Below are 18,441 nucleotides of genomic sequence, written 5' to 3' on the forward strand. Positions count from 1 at the left end.
ATTTAATTTTGGTCCTTATATTTATAAAAAAAATTATTGTAATATATCAACGTAGCTATCAAAAAAATATAATTTTAAAATCTGCTGCCAGGAGGCGAAAAGGTCTCCAGCTCCAGCTAAACTCCAAGAGGAAAGAGGAGAGAGAGAGAGAGATTCAATAATATGCAGAAAGGGTGAAAAAAAGGAGCTAATTGGTTCTCTCTCTCTTTGATTGATCCATCCAGCGATCCATTCATTCGTCATTTGCAGGCTCTGTTTCCGCGGGAAACCCTTCGTTGACCTTGTTTTGATTTCGGCAAGGAGAAGGAGGGATCCACGGATATGACGATTCTGTACGCTCTCGTGGCTCGTGGTACGGTCTTTCTTTCCGAGTTCAGCGCCACGGCTACGAATGCCAGCAACATCGCCAAACAGATCCTCGAGAAAGTCCCTGGTAACGACGACAGCAACGTCTCCTACTCTCAGGATCGCTACGTCTTTCACGTTAAACGCACCGATGGCCTCACCGTTCTCTGTATGGCTGAAGAAACCGCCGGAAGTACGTCTTCCTCCTTCTCCTCCCTTTATGTTTCTCGAATCTTGAGCTGCTGCTTCTATGGCTAATTAGTTTTTAGGAAGTTTCGATCTTTTTTGGTGACAGTGGAATTCAAAGTCTGATCCTTTTCTTCTTTCTGGTGTGAAATTGGGCCTTTCTCTGAAATGATCTTTCTGATATTGTTTCCTGATGCGTGAATGAGTTTGATCTTACCAAAGTTCTTATATTTGAGATGTAATTTCTCAGGGAGGATTCCTTTTGCTTTTCTTGAGGATATTCACCAGAGGTTCGTACGGACTTATGCCAGGGCTGTTCATACAGCACAAGCTTATGCAATGAATGACGAATTTTCAAGAGTTCTCAGTCAGCAGATTGAGTATTACTCTAATGATCCTAATGCAGATAGGATTAATCGTATTAAGGGTGAAATGAATCAGGTTTGAGTTTCTCTTAAAATGTTAAATCTGATTGTGGATTTGTATAGAGACTTGGTTCTGAGTCTTGGCTTTACCGTTGGCATACTTATATTTGGTTTTGGACAGGTGAGGGGTGTCATGATAGAGAACATTGACAAAGTTCTAGATAGAGGTGAACGCTTGGAGCTTCTTGTCGATAAAACCGCCAATATGCAGGGGAATACATTCCGTTTCAGAAAGCAAGCTCGTCGTTTCCGAAGCAATGTCTGGTGGAGAAATTGCAAGCTCACGTATGTTTCCTAATACCTTAACATTATTTATAGGTTATCCATGAAATTAAACAATCTGTAGTATTATGATTGCAAGACTGTATGCTGAAACTAATCATGGCCTAAGAACCCATTAAACAATGGCAAGTGAAGTGCTTTACTCACCCCCAAGTTTCACATTTTTAATGGTACTTTTAATAACCCCCAAGTTCTACATTTGTAAAAGGTATAAAAAAATCGAGTTAAACTCATCCTTTGCGTAAATTTTTACTCTTAAACGAAACATAAGGATCTTGGCATTTGTTAATTTGTGCCTTTTATGAACAAGATCTCAAGTGAGAATTTTTCAAGAATCGAACATTGTTCCTAATCCTGTGTTTGTGTCTTGCAGGGTCCTCTTAATAGTACTACTACTGGTGATCATATACATCGGCGTGGCCTTTCTCTGCCATGGACCTACTCTACCATCTTGCATTTAAGTGCTTTTATCTCTTAAGGAATCCATCCCGGTTCTGTGTGTTGCCGCGACTTTTTTTCTCCTTGTCTGATTGTAAGCCTCTTGTTTTCAACTCACACTTATATGAAGTATTCTTATTTATAGAGCAATGTAAAAGCTCATTGCCTTGCAAGCTGTGTGAATTTTTGTTGTCATCACGTTCTATACATACATAGTGGGAAGTGAACAGGCTTGTTTTGTCTGATATATGTTCATACAACTTGTCATGTTCTTGTTTATGTGACTTCCTCTCATATAATCCATACCACCAACTTCTAAAGTCTTCTCCTAAGGGATTTGTTCATTATTTTAAATCATGGATCTGAATCGGGGTCCGGATGTAAAGAATGACTACTGGTACATGTTTTTTTTTTGTTTTCATCCTATTACGATCTTATGTTTGGAGGCTTTTGAACCTCTATAAATGACATTATCCAATCTGGGATACAATCGGTTGTAATAGCATCAAAAAGTAAACGACATCTAGCAATCTGCCACTTTGGTTTCTCTGCCGGTAGTCAAATGATGTTTGTGGTACATGTTTGACCCTACGTATGCAAAATAGTCTCACATGATCCAATAAGTTCGATCATAATCGAATGTAAGTAAATTATTAGAAAAGAAAGACAGGAGGAGAAAAAGATAAAATAAAATATAGGTATGAGTTAAGGCCTGACGCACCTCGCTCACCAACTTGACATCTTGTCATGCCACCTAATAGTAGCAAAATAAATAACTTATAGAATAGATATATGCGTGGGGAATTATATATCTTAGAATAATGTAAGTTTTTAATTTTTATTACACAAAACAAATAATTTGCATTTATCATTTTTGGTTGAACTTGAACAACATGTTGTTTGAATAATGTATTTACTAATTAAAACATGGAATTTATCCCCGATATATATGACATATTATTACAATTTTTTTTGAACGGTCGGTTATATAATACGTACACTTTACGGTTTAGATATCGTTACAAAACAGGAAAAAAAAAGACGGCTAGATCACGCCTCCAAAAATTATACAGTCCAATTAAAGTCTTTACTTTTTATTTTGGACAAAACCAATTAAACTCTTTACAAAAATAATTTTGTATAAACGTGAATTTAGCTTTTTCTTACACAAAATAATAAAAATAAAATAAAATAATAAATGTGTTATGTTTTTTTCCTTGTCTAACGCTTTCCCCTTCCTTCCCTCGCGGTTACTCTTCTTCTTCTTCCTTCCCTTCCGATTTAATATATTTCTTCAGAGATGGTCAATTTTCTCGTCGTCTCTGGATTTCCCCTTTTTGTCTTCTTCACTCCACCGCCTTCTTCGATTCACATCCTCCTCTGCCTCTTCTAATCCAATCTCCCTTCATCCCTCGTCATCAGTTTTGAAGTCAAATAATCTAAAAGAGCAGATCTCTTCGTATTGATCCACTCAAACACCTGGATCTTCTTCGTTTCTGGGTTTCAATTTACATCCTTTTTTGATGGGTTGGAGATACAAAGCTGGTCTGTTCTTGATTGGCACTGTTGTTATCATATGGGTCACCTCTGCTGAAGTTACTCAGGTCAAATGTTTAACCTCTTTAAATTTCCCCTTTTTTCGTTTTAAAGTTTGATTCTTTTGAGGTTGTGAGTGTTTGGATCCAATTGCGTATGGTTCTTCGAGCTTCAAAATTGGTGGTTTGAGAGTTTGATTCTATATTAAGAATAGATGAACCATACGCATAATGCAAATTCAGATCTCTGTTTTAAAAATGTGTCAGCTTTGGGATAATTTATTGAATGATTTTTGACTTCAATTTTGACCAGGATATCTTTACAGCCTATAAGCAGCCATTTGCAGTCACATACCTTGGAGCTTCTCTTATGATTGTTTACCTTCCCATTGCATTCCTCAAAGACTGGTTTTGTCGGTATTTAGATCGACGTTCTTCCAAAACCAATAATAAAGTTCCTTCTTTGACCGACGGGTCTTCTTCTGTTGAGCTTGGTTCTCCTTTGAGGCACAAAATCATTGAAATGGGACTTCAAGGGACTATGACTAAGAAAGATAGTGAGGAACACCTTTCCTCACATGAAGAAGATGAGAGGCCGTTGATCGGTGGTAGAGGTAAAGATGAAGTGCAGACTCTGAAACATGGGAAAGCTATCACTACTAAGCAGATTGCAATGTATGGGCTTTACCTCGCACCAATTTGGTTTGTAACAGAGGTGTGTTTTTTTTTCCCTATGCTGTGTCTATTGTTTTGATGGTGATGATCTTTGGTAATGATATCTGTTTGCTATTTTTGATGATACAGTATCTGTCCAATGCTGCTCTGGCACGTACGAGTGTGGCAAGCACTACTGTATTGTCTTCAACCTCGGGACTGTTTACTCTATTCATTGGTGTCTTTTTGGGGCAAGATAATTTGAACCTGTCGAAAGTAGTTGCTGTATTTGTCAGCATGGCCGGTGTGGTCATGACGACGCTTGGGAAAACTTGGGCTGCTGATGATTCTCAGTTAAATTCGTCACTGTAAGTTTCCCATCCTAACTCTTTCACCATGCATCTCAATTTAAAAGCTGACCCTGGACTGTGTTCTGAATTGATAGCTCAAAATTGTCTCATTTGATTACATGAGTTGTCCAAATTCATCAACCATATTCTTTTAACGTACAGTTGATATTTGTGTTTAGCAACGGGCAACGTTCCCTTATGGGAGATCTTTTTGGGCTTCTCTCTGCAGTCTCTTATGGACTATTTACAGGTTAGAAAATGTTTTTGTACATGATCCTTTAATGGTTAATAGATTTGGTGTGTTGGGTAGGATAACCTCGTGACCACCCTTCTGTTATTGACAATACAGTGCTTCTTAAGAAGTTTGCCGGTGAAGAAGGAGAAGGGGTTGATGTGCAAAAGCTGTTTGGATACATTGGATTATTCACACTTGTTGCTCTCTGGTGGCTTGGTATACTAATATCTTCCATATTATTCAATTTTGCAAGTGCATCATCCGAAACATAACATATGAGACAGGGAATCGTTTGTGTCTTAATCAAAAGTTTGTGTTTTTTGGTTGTTTGTTTCAGTGTGGCCATTGACAGCACTAGGGATCGAACCCAAGTTTACGATACCACACTCTGTAAAAGTTGATGAAGTTGTCTTAGCCAACGGTTTTGTTGGAAGTGTCCTCTCTGACTATTTTTGGTACGTTTCAATGTTTCTATGTTGTCAGCTTGATACTTACAAATCTCTCTAGTTTATTGATAGGCTAGCTCCTAGAAAGAGGTGAGTACATGTTTAGAGAATTACTTATCTGTTTTCGTACTTTTTGTAATCAAAAGGGCACTTTCTGTGGTGTGGACGACTCCACTGGTAGCAACACTGGGCATGTCTCTCACAATTCCGCTTGCAATGGTTGCTGACATGATGATTCACGGTCGTCATTATTCCGCCATATACATTCTTGGCTCTACTCAGGTAACTAAAAACTCATATTCTATGAATAATTTCCTGATGCTCAAGAATTAAAACGTTTGTGTTTTTGTTTTCAGGTGTTTGCTGGATTCGTAATAGCTAACATATCGGACTTGTTCTCAAAGAAGCTTGGTTTGTAGCAGGATGATTCTTTGTTCATTTTTCCTCTTTTTTTGTGTGGTATTTGTGGGTAGAAATGTGTCATAGATTCTTGGTTGTGAATTGAAAGCTAAAAGGGGATTTCCCCTGTTTAATAAATGAAAGATAAGAATGTGATTAGATCATTACCCCCAACGTTTTTGATTCCCAAGTGAAATAGACAGTTTTTTGCACTTTCAAACAACGATTTTGATCAGAGAGAGCTGAAAGAATGAAAAATATGATTCAACTCGCTCTTAGATATCAAAACTAACCAATTCCCATGATCGAAAGACCTTCAATAAACACTATTGATTGTACTTATTAAATTGGAAGTTATAAATTATAAAACCCGGTTTGTTAGGTTAACCACAATTTACAAAGGACCAATCACAATTTAACGTTTGGTTAAGCGGAAACCTTCTTGTAGTGTCAGAAGGTTTAGTTCGCATTATTGTTCTGTTTTGTTCTCTTCTTTCCTGAAATCGGACGAGATTATAAAAAACAAAACTGGTCGTGTTTGGATTTGGACGATCTGCGGACGACGACCATGGCGCCGATTCTTAGATCCACTTCCCTTCTCGCTTTGTTCGTCTGCCATATTTCTCTCTTCTTCTGCTTCTTTGTTTCCAATCTTCCGATCTCATCTGGGTAATTAATCTTCATCCATCTCCACAAATCATCTAATTTTATTTTTATTTTTTTTACCTGCGTTACAGCTGATGATAGAGAGCTTTTAATGTTTCTTTTCCTGCTTTAGTAGCTGCTTCTATATCCTTTTAGCATTAGCCTCTTAATTTGTGGTTTAGTGATCGTGATACCGTCTTTAAGCTTTTGGGGTTGATGATTTTTGCAACTTTGATTTTCAATTTGATCTACTTGCTTGATGAATTAAATACATCTAAGGATATTAGTAAATTTACCAGCTTTTTGCTGTCTTTGAATTCAGCTGTTCAATTCATTCTTTCCTTTTCATACAGGTCTGAGGATAGCTACACGATCACGGGTAGAGTAAGGATCCCAGCAAGTAAGTTTCTGCCTTTTTTTACTTTTTCTTCCTTTGCCTTGTAGTTATTCTTCAATAACTCAGTTGAGATTTACTCAATTTGCTATTTTTTGGGGGTTTATCTGTCATTTATCTGATTTTCTAATCCCCCCGTTTCATGGCATTGTTCAAAGAAAAAAATCCTCCTATCTACAACTTATTTCTTTTAACGAATCTGTGAGTCTAAATAGCAGATCAGTAGCTGTTATTACGCCTATCTGTTTTGCAGCTTCCACTGTGGTATTATGTGTGTGTTTGCTTTGTGTAATTGGTCTTACGATTCTGATGTATATCCGTGGCTTTATATAGTGTCAACAAGTGAGAAACTAGGGTAGATATATATTAACTCTGTATGCATATTTCCCTCTATACCTTTCAATTCCATTACGGAGTTTTCAATGTAGGAACTTGCTATGTAGTACGCCAAGTAGACTGGCTTGAGAGTAGTGTTTACTTATGAATATGAGCATGTACATTTGTTATTTTCAATAGTGTTTTTGGAATATCATCATTGTTTCTAGTGCTTAAGGATTATAGGCAATTTATGCGTTGATAGTTTGAGTACTGTTTTTTCGACAATGTAGTTTCTGTCATTATTGTCTTTGAGTGCTTCCTATTATTCTAAAGTTCTAACTACATGATACTTTAAACTCCATCTCGTTTCCATTATGTAATTGCCTCACTACTCTCTTTTTTTGCAATCTAATGTTGAAGTTATTATGGCAGGCACTGTGATTGGTCATGCAGCAAAATTCTCAAATATCAAAGTTATACTCAATGGTGGACAGAATGTTACTTTCCTCAGGCCCGATGGATACTTCACATTGTATCCTATTTTTCTTTCTTCAAATTATATTTCCTGTAGTATGTTAGGTTATTTACTCATGACATCTACTATTTGGTTCCTTAGACATCTTTCATATACGTTTTCTGTAGCTTTTGGTGTTAATGTTGCTAGATGTAGATTGAGAAAACTTGATACTGTATTGTGTTGTGAAAACAAGAGTTTCTTTTTCCTTTACTTATCTAATTTCAAAGCCGCAAAGTGCCAGCTGGGACTCATCTGATTGAAGTTTATGCAATGGGCTACTTCTTTTCTCCAGTAAGATTTTTTTAGTTGCAATATTCTATGATTTCCTGAACGACATCTTTTTTAAAGAACTCAATTCTCATTTGTCAATCAATGATTTAAATTAGGTGCGAGTTGATGTTAGTGCTCGACATCATGGCAAAGTTCAAGCAACACTAACAGAAACCAGGAGGAGTCTTACTGAGCTGGTTCTGGAGCCACTGCGACCAGAGCAATACTACGAGGTGAATACTTCATACTGTGTCTTCTTCTTGTTTGTAGCTGCTTAGTTTTAGCTATATATGCTTCTTTCTCCTGCTTTCTGATCGATCATGTACTATTTGCACAGATGCGAGAGCCTTTCAACGTTATGGCAATTGCGAAAAGTCCAATGGGTCTTATGGTGGGATTCATGGTCATTGTTGTGTTCTTAATGCCCAAGTTGATGGAAAACATAGGTACACTTCTCTAACCCTTCACTTGTATCCATGTATTGATAATTTGCAATCATTAAACCGGTTTGTGGATCTTGCTCTGTTTAGTAGCAATCAATTGCGATAGTAACAAACATAAGCAGTTCACAGTGTACCTAATCTCTTAGAGCTCTTTAAACCTTTACTGAACCTAATTGTTGGTATGTGTGATAAACAGATCCAGAGGAAATGAAGAGCGCACAAGAGCAGATGAGAAGCCAAGGAGTGCCTTCACTTACTAGCTTGTTGCCAGCTAGCCGCTAATAGTTCTTTCTTCAGCAGCGTTAACCAACAGTCCCAAGACACAGTGCTTTTTAACTTGTAAAAACTGTTAAACAGTTTCAAGGATAAGCTTCGAAGAAATTAGCGACAGCAAATTCCTTAAAGCGATCTAACATTGGGTTTACAAGATTGGTTAGTGTAGAGACACTGTTGGAAACTGACCTTAAGTGTGTGCATTGATTTTTTTTGTCTTTGTATTCATGTTGAATGAATTGCTCTCTTCTATTATTTTTGGTTTAGAATGTTTTAAGTCCATTACACGAATCCTTATCAAGTTATCAGAAATAAAAAATTACATGTTTCCACAATTTTTTTATAAAACTTCCGATGTATGTTAGAGTTGTTTATTGTGATGATCGTAACCCGCTGAGTGGAGCAGAGTGTTCAAAACTTGTTTTCTTGTCACCTCAGATCGTAATGATGATCGCCGACGACCACAAAGAAACGGTTCCTTCGCCAAACAGAAAAAAACAGTTAAAGAAAATCCAAAAAAGTAATACGAACAAGGAAACATAAATCCAAAGCTTACATTATTATCTATTAGCTTTCCTTGTTCAGTTTCTCGATTTCGAATCTGAGAATTTTGTCTCTCTCCCTCTCGTCGTGGATTTGAGATGATGGAGAGCTTACCAACGACGGTCTCAGCTAAATCAGACCGGCGAGGTAGGTCGTCCAAGTCTCAGAATAACTCCAAGCCCTCTCTCATCTTAGCCTTCTTCTCTTGCCTTGCTTGGCTCTACGTCGCTGGCCGGTACGTCGCGTTTTTTTCCGATTGATTTATTTCTCGGGAGTGATAAAAAAACTCAGTGATTCTAGATTTGTTCTTCGAATTGCATCACGGAATCGAATTATTAGAGTTTTAAGAATCGTCATCGTGATAGAAACACTGTTTTCGTTCGTTGTTGTTATATAGATTTATAGATCTCGCAGATTCATACCCTGAATCGGTATCAGTTGATTCTGATCTCTATTATGGTGTTTGTTTCGTACGTTTAGGTTATGGCAAGATGCGCAGTACAGAGCAGCACTCAATACTGTGCTTAAGAATAACTATGATCAGGTTGGTCATTCCTTATGCTTCTTTTGAATTAGAAAGTTAGAAACTAGTATCCCTTGAGACGAGTCATTTTCACTAATTTAAATATTTTTTTCTTTAATGTTGATCATGTTCTTTGTGGAGTATAGAGGCCTAAGGTTCTTACGGTGGAGGACAAGCTTGCGGTCCTTGGATGCAAGTAAGTTGAATTTTTTTCTTTCTGATTGTATGTTCGTTTCTCTTCTGCATGTACTGACTAACACAAAATGTAACTGTTTAATAGAGATCTTGAAAGGAGAATTGTTGAAACTGAAATGGAGTTGGCACAGGCAAAGAGTCAAGGCTATCTTAAAAATCAGAAAAGTGTTTCTTCTTCAGGGAAGAAGATGCTTGCTGTTATTGGAGTTTACACAGGCTTTGGAAGTCATTTGAAGCGCAATAAGTTTAGAAGCTCTTGGATGCCACGAGGTAGAATTTATCACCTGCTTTGTTTTGGTACAATAACTAAGTTTTCTCTTATGAAACTTTCTTCTCTTTAGATGATGCTCTGAAAAAACTTGAGGAAAGAGGAGTTGTCATACGCTTTGTGATTGGTCGGAGGTTTTCCTACTCACTTTAGTCTTCATTTCTTTAGATTTTTTGTTTTCAATTGCAAAGTTGTTCACGGTCTAATGTTAATGCTTTATAAATTGCCAGTGCTAACCGAGGTGATAGCCTAGATAGGAAAATTGACGAAGAAAATCGTGCAACTAAAGACTTTTTGATTCTTGTAAGTAACGATAACACTCTTTTGCTTCTTTTTGTTGCCTGCTTATTTGAATATATTTTCACTGATGTGGCTTCCAATCTTATATTTTTCTCGAAATATGATGGATTATTAGGAGAATCACGAGGAAGCCCAAGAAGAGTTACCAAAGAAAGTGAAGTTCTTCTACAGTGCTGCTGTTCAGAATTGGGATGCAGAGTTTTATGTCAAAGTTGATGACAACGTGGACCTAGATCTTGGTAATACTTTCTCTTTCATGTATTTGTCTCGCGAAGCTATGTGTGGTCCAATCAGGATAACAACGATGTCTCTGAGTGACATGTTTTCCATCTAACAGAGGGGATGATTGGGCTTCTTGAAACCCGCCGTGGTCAAGATGGTGCTTACATTGGGTGCATGAAGTCTGGAGATGTGATTACTGAAGAGTTCGTATATTCTCTACTATCTACAGTTCACATAATTGAGACTTCTGAGCTGTGACAATTAACATTCTCATTCTCATATTGTATGGTTGGTTTCGTGGTGGTATACAGGGGAAGTCAATGGTATGAGCCTGAGTGGTGGAAATTTGGGGATGACAAATCGTAAGTGTCTTGTACCTCAGAAGTCTTCTAGTTTATGTTAAGCCCTCGTGACCTGTGTTGTGTGTACTCAATTTGTTTATTCGGTCTATATAGGTACTTCCGTCATGCAACTGGTTCGCTTGTAATACTCTCCAAAAATCTGGCTCAGTATATCAATATAAACAGGTGAGGTTTCACATTTTGGTAGAAGATTTAGTCTCACAAAGAGTATATGTCACACAAACCTAAGTTCATAAACCCGGTGTACATATAAATGTAGTGGATTGTTGAAGACATATGCGTTTGATGATACCACCATTGGATCATGGATGATTGGCGTCCAGGCAACATATATAGACGACAATCGCCTTTGCTGCAGCAGCACAAGACAAGGTGTGAATACTACTCTCTCACAAAAAATTATTCTCATGATTAACTGAAGAATGTTTAGGTTTTGTTTTGTGATGTTAGACCAGAAATCATTTCGTCGTAGCAGCAGCTTGTTAAATTTACAACCAATGTAAATCTGTTTATTTTGCAGAAAAAGTATGTTCAATGGCATGATCCTCTTGTCCCCGAGCAAAGACAGGACGGTTTCTCATTGCATTCATGGTGCTTCGATCCTCTTTGAAGCAAATTCTTGGACCCGATACAAATTTTATAATTCATTTTGTTAGAATGAGAGTATGATTAGGCCATTTGTTACAGTTTGTGATTAGGACACATCCCTTGAGCTTTGGAGTAAGAAAATGGGGAAATGGTATAGTTGTGATTTGTGAATGAAGTATAATTTTCCGTTGTTTATCATTTCTCCGTCCATTTTAGCTCAATCTCTAAGAAGACTTTTTTTTTTTTTTTCTGGTTAATAATATCAAAGTAGTAATAATAGTTTAGATGTAAATGACAATATAATTCAAATTTTAACAGAAAAATATCATACTTCGAATTTTTTTTAATGTATTAATGAATTTTATAGTGTAAATAAAAATCCATGGTAGAATTATTTAATTGATGTAACTGTATTATAAAATTCTAAACATGACAATAAAATTTAAAGTGAAACACACGTTCATGTTCGAATAATAGTTTGACAACGTGCATTATTATTGGTTAAATATTATTCAACTGGTTTAAAATAACCGAAGAAGTTCAACACACTGCTTGAATCGGTAGAGATTTATTTTAGTTAAATCGGTTGTGGTATGACGTGTTTTATGCACCTTCAAGGTTTCATGATCGAACTTGAAGTTTGCATTTGTGGTGATGTTTATGAAAAATGTGTGTGACAAAAGAAACTGTTCGATTTAAGCTTATAAACACTCTAGACTGGTTACTAGATAGATATACATATATTGTAAGACACTAAGACCAAAGAAAAAAAAAAACATTAGGTTTTATTAGTTTTGATTTTGATAATAAAAGAGCTTCAGTTGATTTGAATATTAACCTAAAAGAAGGGTTGTTTGACTTCTGAAGTATTTTACAAAAATTTAAATTCGTCATTGAAGTCCATACTTAAATTCTTTTCCGTTGACCCCATTAAGTTCATTGTGTTCTCAAATTCAGAATCCTACCAAAATAGTTTGGACTCAAATAAACATAGCGGTCAAAGAATTAGCTTCAACCTTTTAACAAAACAAAGGCAATAACTTTACCCTAATAATTGAATAAACCTTTAAACAAAATTATTAGTTTCCATACCATAGGTTTTCTATTTCCATACCATAAGTTATGACTAAATTGCAACAAGTCAATTAAAGTCATGACTATCCAAAAACAAAAATTGTAATATATTAATTAACACCAACGCCTCACTATAAAAAAAAAACGAACATCACATTTGAACACCCACCACAATACTCATAGTTACTACGTTTTCCAAAATTCTTTCAGAAAAAAAGAAAAAAAAAACTCCAAAGGCCAAACAATGGCATCAAACGCTTGCAAACTCCTTTGCCTTGTTCTAGTCTTCGCATTCATCAACCAAGGTATATTTATATACACTATTCATACAAACACATATTATAGTTCTCATTTTCTCAAATGTCGTATAGTCAGTGTCGTACGTCTTAGTATCAAATTCGTTATATATATTATGTAATTAAAAAGAAAATTTATATGTGTTATTACATAAAGGAAATTAATATATAACTTTGTTTATACTTGGGAAATTTGGAAGGGTATGGAGACTGTCATCTAAATTACCTATCAGTGAAACAAACGAAGACCGGAAAAATGATTGAGAACAAACCGGAGTGGGAAGTGAGAGTAAGGAACCCTTGTATTAGGTGCAAATTCCAGTACGCAAAGTTGTCATGTGTCGGTTTCAAATCGGTCACACCCGTCCCTACCTCGTCGTTGTCGAAATCAGGCGACATTTGTCTCATCAACGCCGGTAATTTCATCTTCCCGCACGTGGACTTCGTTTTCAAATACGTATGGGACACCAGCTTCGACCTCAAGGTCATCGACGGCGTCATCGTTTGCCCTTAAAATTTAATTTCTACCCGTCTTTTTCGGTTTGGTTCATGTTTGTTTTGTTGTTCCTTCGGCATATGAAACTGATGATACTTACCTAACTCTTGTCCTATTCATTAGTTTAAGGATTAATAAAAGATACTCATTTTTATACTATTGCTTACCTTTTCTGTTAATTTTTCAATTCACTTTATGATATTAGATTAAGACCCGTGCTAAAGTACGAGTTGAAATTCATTTTCTTTATATTGTATTTTTTTATAAAATAGAATTTATTTTATTGTTTTTAAAAGTTTTTTTTGGATAAAACATTATGCAATAAAATCATATGCTAAATATGAAGGCTTGAAAAAAATACACATTTTGTAAGTTTTATCTTGTTAATGATTTTAGATAAGTACCCGTGCTATAACACTGGTTAAATTTTATTTTGTGAAATTCATTTTATTTATATTGTATTTTTTATATAAAATATAATCTATGTTATTGTTTTTAAAAGTTTTTATGGATAAAACTTTATGCAATAAAATCATATGCTAAATATGAAGGTTTGAAAAAATATCTATTTTGTAAGTTTTATATTGTTAATGATTCTAGATAAATACATGTGCTATAACACTGGTTAAATTTTATTTAGTAATCTATATTATAACCCACTATTTAACTTGTAACCAATCAATCTATCAATTTCATAATCTATCTTTGGTTAACGTTGTGGTCTATCGATAAAATCTGTGGAAAATAAATTTGTAATATTGTGTTTAAAAATCTTTTGAAATAACGTGATATAGGACTAAAATCTTCCAAAAATATAGTTTGGAATATCCATAATTTTATTTGTTACCATTAATATATCAATTATCAATTTAGAATATTCTTAATATTTAGGTATAACCATTAATATTAATATATAGATTAATCTATAACCTATCTACAGTAGAACCTCTATAAATTAATACTCTTTAAATTAATAATCGCTATAAATTAATAAATTCTTCTGGTCTCGAGTTGGGCCGGTGTAAAAAATAATACATTTCGATAAAATAATAAGATAATAATTTTTTTTGAAATCCTATGTAAAAATATGGTCCCATCAATATCATAAATTAATAATCAAATAAACTAATATATATATATATATATATAAATTTAGTGAAATATGTTTGTTTGCCTATTCTTGAATTTGCATTCTTGTTAGAGCTCATCTCATCTTTTTAGTTGTTGTCTTCTCAAATCCAAAAATTGTGGAGAGTCTTAGATGCGATAATTGCTTCTTTATTAACGGGTTCTAAAGGTATCGCAATATCTTATTTGATTTTATCATTACCATGGATGATAGTAGTAGCAATTTCTTCTAAACTTCTAACATTTATCATTTTTATCTAAATAATCTAGTAAACAATTGACATTCATCCTATTACGATAACCATAATTATATATTAAGAAAATTCTTTAAAAATGTAAATCATAACAAAGTATCTTATTTTGTAATAATTGTTTTTCAAAAATATGAAAATGAGAAAATCTCTTCATAAATTAATAAAATATTAATTTATCGATAAATTAATAATTATTAATTTATCGATAAATGAAAACCTCTATAAATTAATAAAATTTCATGGTCTCGACCTTATTAATTTATAGAGGTTTTACTGTATAACCTATTTGTAACTATTTGTAAGCATTTATTAAGAATATAAAATTTACAAAAACTATGTTGTGCTTCCCTTTTATTAAAAAGGGGATATGAAGTAAGTAGGTCAAATATGCTAATAAATTTAGTGTTTAGAGGGTTATTCAGGTCAAATATGCTAATAAATTTAGTGTTTAGAGGGTTATTCAGGTCAAATATGCTAATAAATATTAAAAACAGTCAAACGGTGAAAAACATGAAGCTTGGTAGAAAAAAGGAAGAAACCGGTCTGAACATACCAGTCCAGGAATTAATTATAAGCTGAAAACATTATCAACTTTATAAACAGAAAAAAAAAATACAATTTACACACTTTGAATCATAAATAAATTAAATAATAATGTGATGTTAAACTAAGTAAAGAAAATATGACACATATTATTTAAAGGCAACATATTAAAACATATATATCAATAATTTTTTCATAAAATAATTTGATGTTTATTTTAATTTAAAGGCATTATTTTTTTTTTCTATCCTTAACATAAAATAATTTGATGTTAAGGATAGAATATATGTAAAAACAAACAAGTGGCAATTTCTCATAGATTCTTATCTTATTAGACCCAATGGTTCCCTACTTATTACTTCCCTTCCCTTCCCTATATAAATACTAGAATCACACTTGATACTCATATTGACTGATTACTACATTTTCTAAAATCTCTACTAGATCATCCAAAGATCAGGCAATGGCAACAAAGGCTTGCAAATTCCTTTGCCTCGTTCTCTTCTTTGCTTTTGTCACCCAAGGTACGTATATCGTGTAACACGATTATCGTATTCATATTATTCTCATCTTGTGTTGTTAATCAAACAATAATTTGTCTTTTCCTTGGAATATAATTAGCGTATGGGGAGGACGCTGGTGATTTTTATTCTCTCAAGAGCCTTTCGGTGAAACAATCGAAGACCGGAAAAATGGTAAAGAACAAACCGGAGTGGGAAGTGAAAGTGATGAATTCGTCTCCCTGCTTTTTCGTTACCACAACGATGTCATGTGTCGGTTTCCAATCGGTCACTCCCATCCCCGATTCCGTGGTATCCAAATCCGGTGATACCTGTCTCCTTAGCAGAGGCTCGGCGATCCATGACTTCAGTTTCAAGTACGTATGGGACACAAGCTTCGACCTCAAGATCCTCTCCGGCAGCATCGCTTGCTCTTTATTGCTCTTGATATTTTCTACCCGGTTTGATCCGGTCTTGCCTTCAGTTCATGTTATTTTACTTACTTGGGCATATATGTAATTGAGATCAATAAAGACTTTTCAAACAACAGTTTGCTATTTAATTATTTACATGAGATCGAAGAGAAACTAAGAATTAGAACCGGGTAATAAACCTTGAGAGTTAAGAATACTAACCACTAGGAGATGAAACGATCTAGACAAAATACTGAAACCCTAGAGAAGAAACGAAGAGTCGAGAGGGTTTGAGTTTCAGTTGATCGATTCAAAGGCGATAAGATCCACTGGCTTCTCATGAAGTATAGTTTAAATGGTCATTCGCCATGATATGAACTTTAGAATTCAGAAGCTGTTTAATTACAAGTCTAAATTAAAATAATGCAAAACACGAACGTTACGTGACGTAAGTCGTAACTGATCATCTTCATGTCAGCAAAGAGAGGGGAACACCGTCCAATAGTGTAAACTCATTTAAGAAGAAACTGAATTCTTAGAGAAAAGGTACTATGTATTAATATTAAATTAATTTTTAAAACGGTTCAAATTAATAAAACAAATAATAAATACACTATTTTGGATTCAACGTTTACATTAAGTGTTAAAACTTAAAATTAATGTTTTTGGAGTTGGGGTTTTAAATTATTCAAATTTAACATTTTTAGATTTAGGATTTGATTTTAGACTATATTATTAACTTATTACAGTATATATTACTCCCTCCGTTTTATAATATAGGATGTTTTGAGAAATATTTTTGTTTCATAATATAAGATGTTGCAAACTTTCTATGTAACTTTTAGATTAATTTTATATTTTATTTTATGCAGTTTAGTTTATGATTGGCTAAACTTTTTAAAAGTAACTATTAATGATAGTCTCATCTTAATGATATATATATATATATATATATTTATATTTAACAACTTTAAACAATTACTTGATTATAGTATATTATTTTCTTTCTTTACTTTTTCTTCTTTTTATTTTTTTTCGTCTAAAATATGTTACTCTACTAGTTTTATGAAACCAAGCATCATCGTATCTACATAATTTAAGGCAGCAACAGAGAATTAAACATATGCGATGGATATAAATTGGAGTCGCTCATCTCTCGTTCTCTCTCTCTCTCCATACACACAAGCAACAACAAATTGACAATGGTATTTGCCCGTAAATGTTTTGTTGTTTTTCTCGTTCTCTCTATGTTCTCTCAAGGTAAATTAATCAATCGAATCTCGAACAACCTTTTCGTATGTAGTTTCATGCCTTTAATCATCATCTTGGAGTTTCGTCTAATCCAGTTTCAATTAGGACTGGTCGGTTTTGATCTCTCGCTTTTTGGATCATATAGAAATATATATATATATAATCTGAACTAAGATTGAATCTCACTTGGTTAATTCGTTGTAGCTAAAGCGTTTACGGCCTCCGATCTTTAGTTCGATTTCAGTAACTCAGTTACGTTTATTTTGGTAGATTTGGTCTTCGATCATGTCGTTTTTTTCTTCCTTTGGGGATGCTACTATATAGTTTAAACAGGATTCAACATTCTTAATATCATGCTTATGACTTGTTGTCCAAAAAGTACCATTATAATATATGTCCATGACTCCATGCATCAATTATTATCCTAAGGTTTCTTTGTTTTTGTATTTTTTTTTATAATTAATTATTTTCCTGATTTACAAAACTAATGAAAAGAGAGCATGAAACAATAACCGGCAGGACTGTGCCTCTGCACTTTCGGTTTGCTCCGGATCGGAGCGGTGAGAACCGGAAGAGAAATCGCTGGACAACCGGAATGGAAAGTGACGGTAACCAACACGTGTAATTGTCTTCAGAAGCAGGTGACACTGTCTTGCGAAGGGTTTGCTCCTGCGAAGCCTGTCAAGCCATGGCTGCTTAAGCCACAAGGAAACACGTGTCTTCTGATTAAAGGAGCAGCTTTGCCAGCTGGCGCAACCGCTGAGTTCGCTTACGCCGGCCAGCCTTACATCTTCAGACCCGTTGGTTCCACGGTCGACCCAAGTTGCATGAACTGATTTCTTCGCTGTTACAACTTCTTATTAAAAAAAAACATTTAGTAGAAATGTTATCATCATATATTTCTTGCGACTCAAGGACGAAGATGTTATGACTTCTTGTGTGAAACTTGAGTTACATACAGAAATGTTAGAAGACTAATTGGCATATATATGATCAACAGAGAAATAACGCCTGTTATCATTTCCTCTTCTTCTTCTTCTTATTGATCTTTCTCTATTGTCTTCAACTTCATCATCATATCATGCGTCCTCTTCTTCTACGTCACCTCTTTGATCAACTTCTTTGTTTGCGCCTTCGCCTTCGTCATGGTCTTAATCATATTTCTCTCTCTCACTTGCGTCTTTTTATTCTCATCTATTGTCACATATAGATTTTTAATGTATCTCTTCGATGATAATTCTTCAATCTTGCGATTGAACACTCATTCTCAAAGGTTTGATCCATTGCCACATCAAAAATTCAATGTTTTGGCTAATTATTTACCAAAATT

At 34.6% G+C, this 18,441-nt stretch overlaps 7 protein-coding genes across 7 annotated transcripts; all 7 read left to right on the forward strand.

Moving 5' to 3' along the window:
* Nucleotides 1-40: 40 nt before the first annotated feature.
* Nucleotides 41-1,996, forward strand: LOC104730059 (vesicle-associated membrane protein 711). The gene is made up of 4 exons (XM_010449132.3): nt 41-538; nt 782-972; nt 1,078-1,241; nt 1,612-1,996. The coding sequence occupies exons 1-4, from the start codon at nt 322-324 to the stop codon at nt 1,697-1,699; spliced, it is 660 nt and encodes a 219-aa protein (XP_010447434.1). The 5' UTR covers nt 41-321; the 3' UTR covers nt 1,700-1,996.
* A 781-nt stretch (nt 1,997-2,777) lies between these two features.
* On the forward strand, nt 2,778-5,462 carry LOC104730060 (putative transporter C405.03c). The gene is made up of 8 exons (XM_010449133.3): nt 2,778-3,280; nt 3,525-3,926; nt 4,016-4,233; nt 4,395-4,465; nt 4,565-4,666; nt 4,788-4,905; nt 5,043-5,178; nt 5,253-5,462. Exons 1-8 carry the CDS (start codon nt 3,200-3,202, stop codon nt 5,313-5,315), a joined length of 1,191 nt encoding a protein of 396 aa, XP_010447435.1. The 5' UTR covers nt 2,778-3,199; the 3' UTR covers nt 5,316-5,462.
* A 261-nt stretch (nt 5,463-5,723) lies between these two features.
* LOC104730061 (ER membrane protein complex subunit 7 homolog) lies at nt 5,724-8,490 on the forward strand. Its single transcript, XM_010449134.3, has 7 exons — nt 5,724-5,964; nt 6,294-6,340; nt 7,085-7,184; nt 7,397-7,460; nt 7,556-7,672; nt 7,777-7,885; nt 8,079-8,490. The coding sequence occupies exons 1-7, from the start codon at nt 5,864-5,866 to the stop codon at nt 8,162-8,164; spliced, it is 624 nt and encodes a 207-aa protein (XP_010447436.2). The 5' UTR covers nt 5,724-5,863; the 3' UTR covers nt 8,165-8,490.
* On the forward strand, nt 8,481-11,354 carry LOC104730062 (hydroxyproline O-galactosyltransferase HPGT2). Its single transcript, XM_087478351.1, has 12 exons — nt 8,481-8,933; nt 9,179-9,242; nt 9,368-9,417; nt 9,502-9,686; nt 9,758-9,818; nt 9,915-9,987; nt 10,100-10,223; nt 10,322-10,409; nt 10,518-10,568; nt 10,662-10,733; nt 10,828-10,940; nt 11,089-11,354. The coding sequence occupies exons 1-12, from the start codon at nt 8,797-8,799 to the stop codon at nt 11,109-11,111; spliced, it is 1,041 nt and encodes a 346-aa protein (XP_087334477.1). The 5' UTR covers nt 8,481-8,796; the 3' UTR covers nt 11,112-11,354.
* Nucleotides 11,355-12,374: 1,020 nt separating this feature from the next.
* Nucleotides 12,375-13,181, forward strand: LOC104730063 (uncharacterized). The gene is made up of 2 exons (XM_010449136.3): nt 12,375-12,535; nt 12,727-13,181. Exons 1-2 carry the CDS (start codon nt 12,475-12,477, stop codon nt 13,038-13,040), a joined length of 375 nt encoding a protein of 124 aa, XP_010447438.2. The 5' UTR covers nt 12,375-12,474; the 3' UTR covers nt 13,041-13,181.
* Nucleotides 13,182-15,312: 2,131 nt separating this feature from the next.
* LOC104730064 (uncharacterized) lies at nt 15,313-15,994 on the forward strand. Its single transcript, XM_010449137.3, has 2 exons — nt 15,313-15,471; nt 15,569-15,994. Exons 1-2 carry the CDS (start codon nt 15,411-15,413, stop codon nt 15,964-15,966), a joined length of 459 nt encoding a protein of 152 aa, XP_010447439.2. The 5' UTR covers nt 15,313-15,410; the 3' UTR covers nt 15,967-15,994.
* Nucleotides 15,995-16,943: 949 nt separating this feature from the next.
* LOC104730066 (uncharacterized) lies at nt 16,944-18,141 on the forward strand. Its single transcript, XM_010449138.2, has 2 exons — nt 16,944-17,120; nt 17,631-18,141. The coding sequence occupies exons 1-2, from the start codon at nt 17,063-17,065 to the stop codon at nt 17,945-17,947; spliced, it is 375 nt and encodes a 124-aa protein (XP_010447440.1). The 5' UTR covers nt 16,944-17,062; the 3' UTR covers nt 17,948-18,141.
* Nucleotides 18,142-18,441: the final 300 nt, after the last annotated feature.

The sequence above is a fragment of the Camelina sativa genome, chromosome 12 (assembly GCF_030686135.1).
Source record: "Camelina sativa cultivar CO46 ecotype springtype chromosome 12, ASM3068613v1".
NCBI lineage: Eukaryota > Viridiplantae > Streptophyta > Magnoliopsida > Brassicales > Brassicaceae > Camelina > Camelina sativa.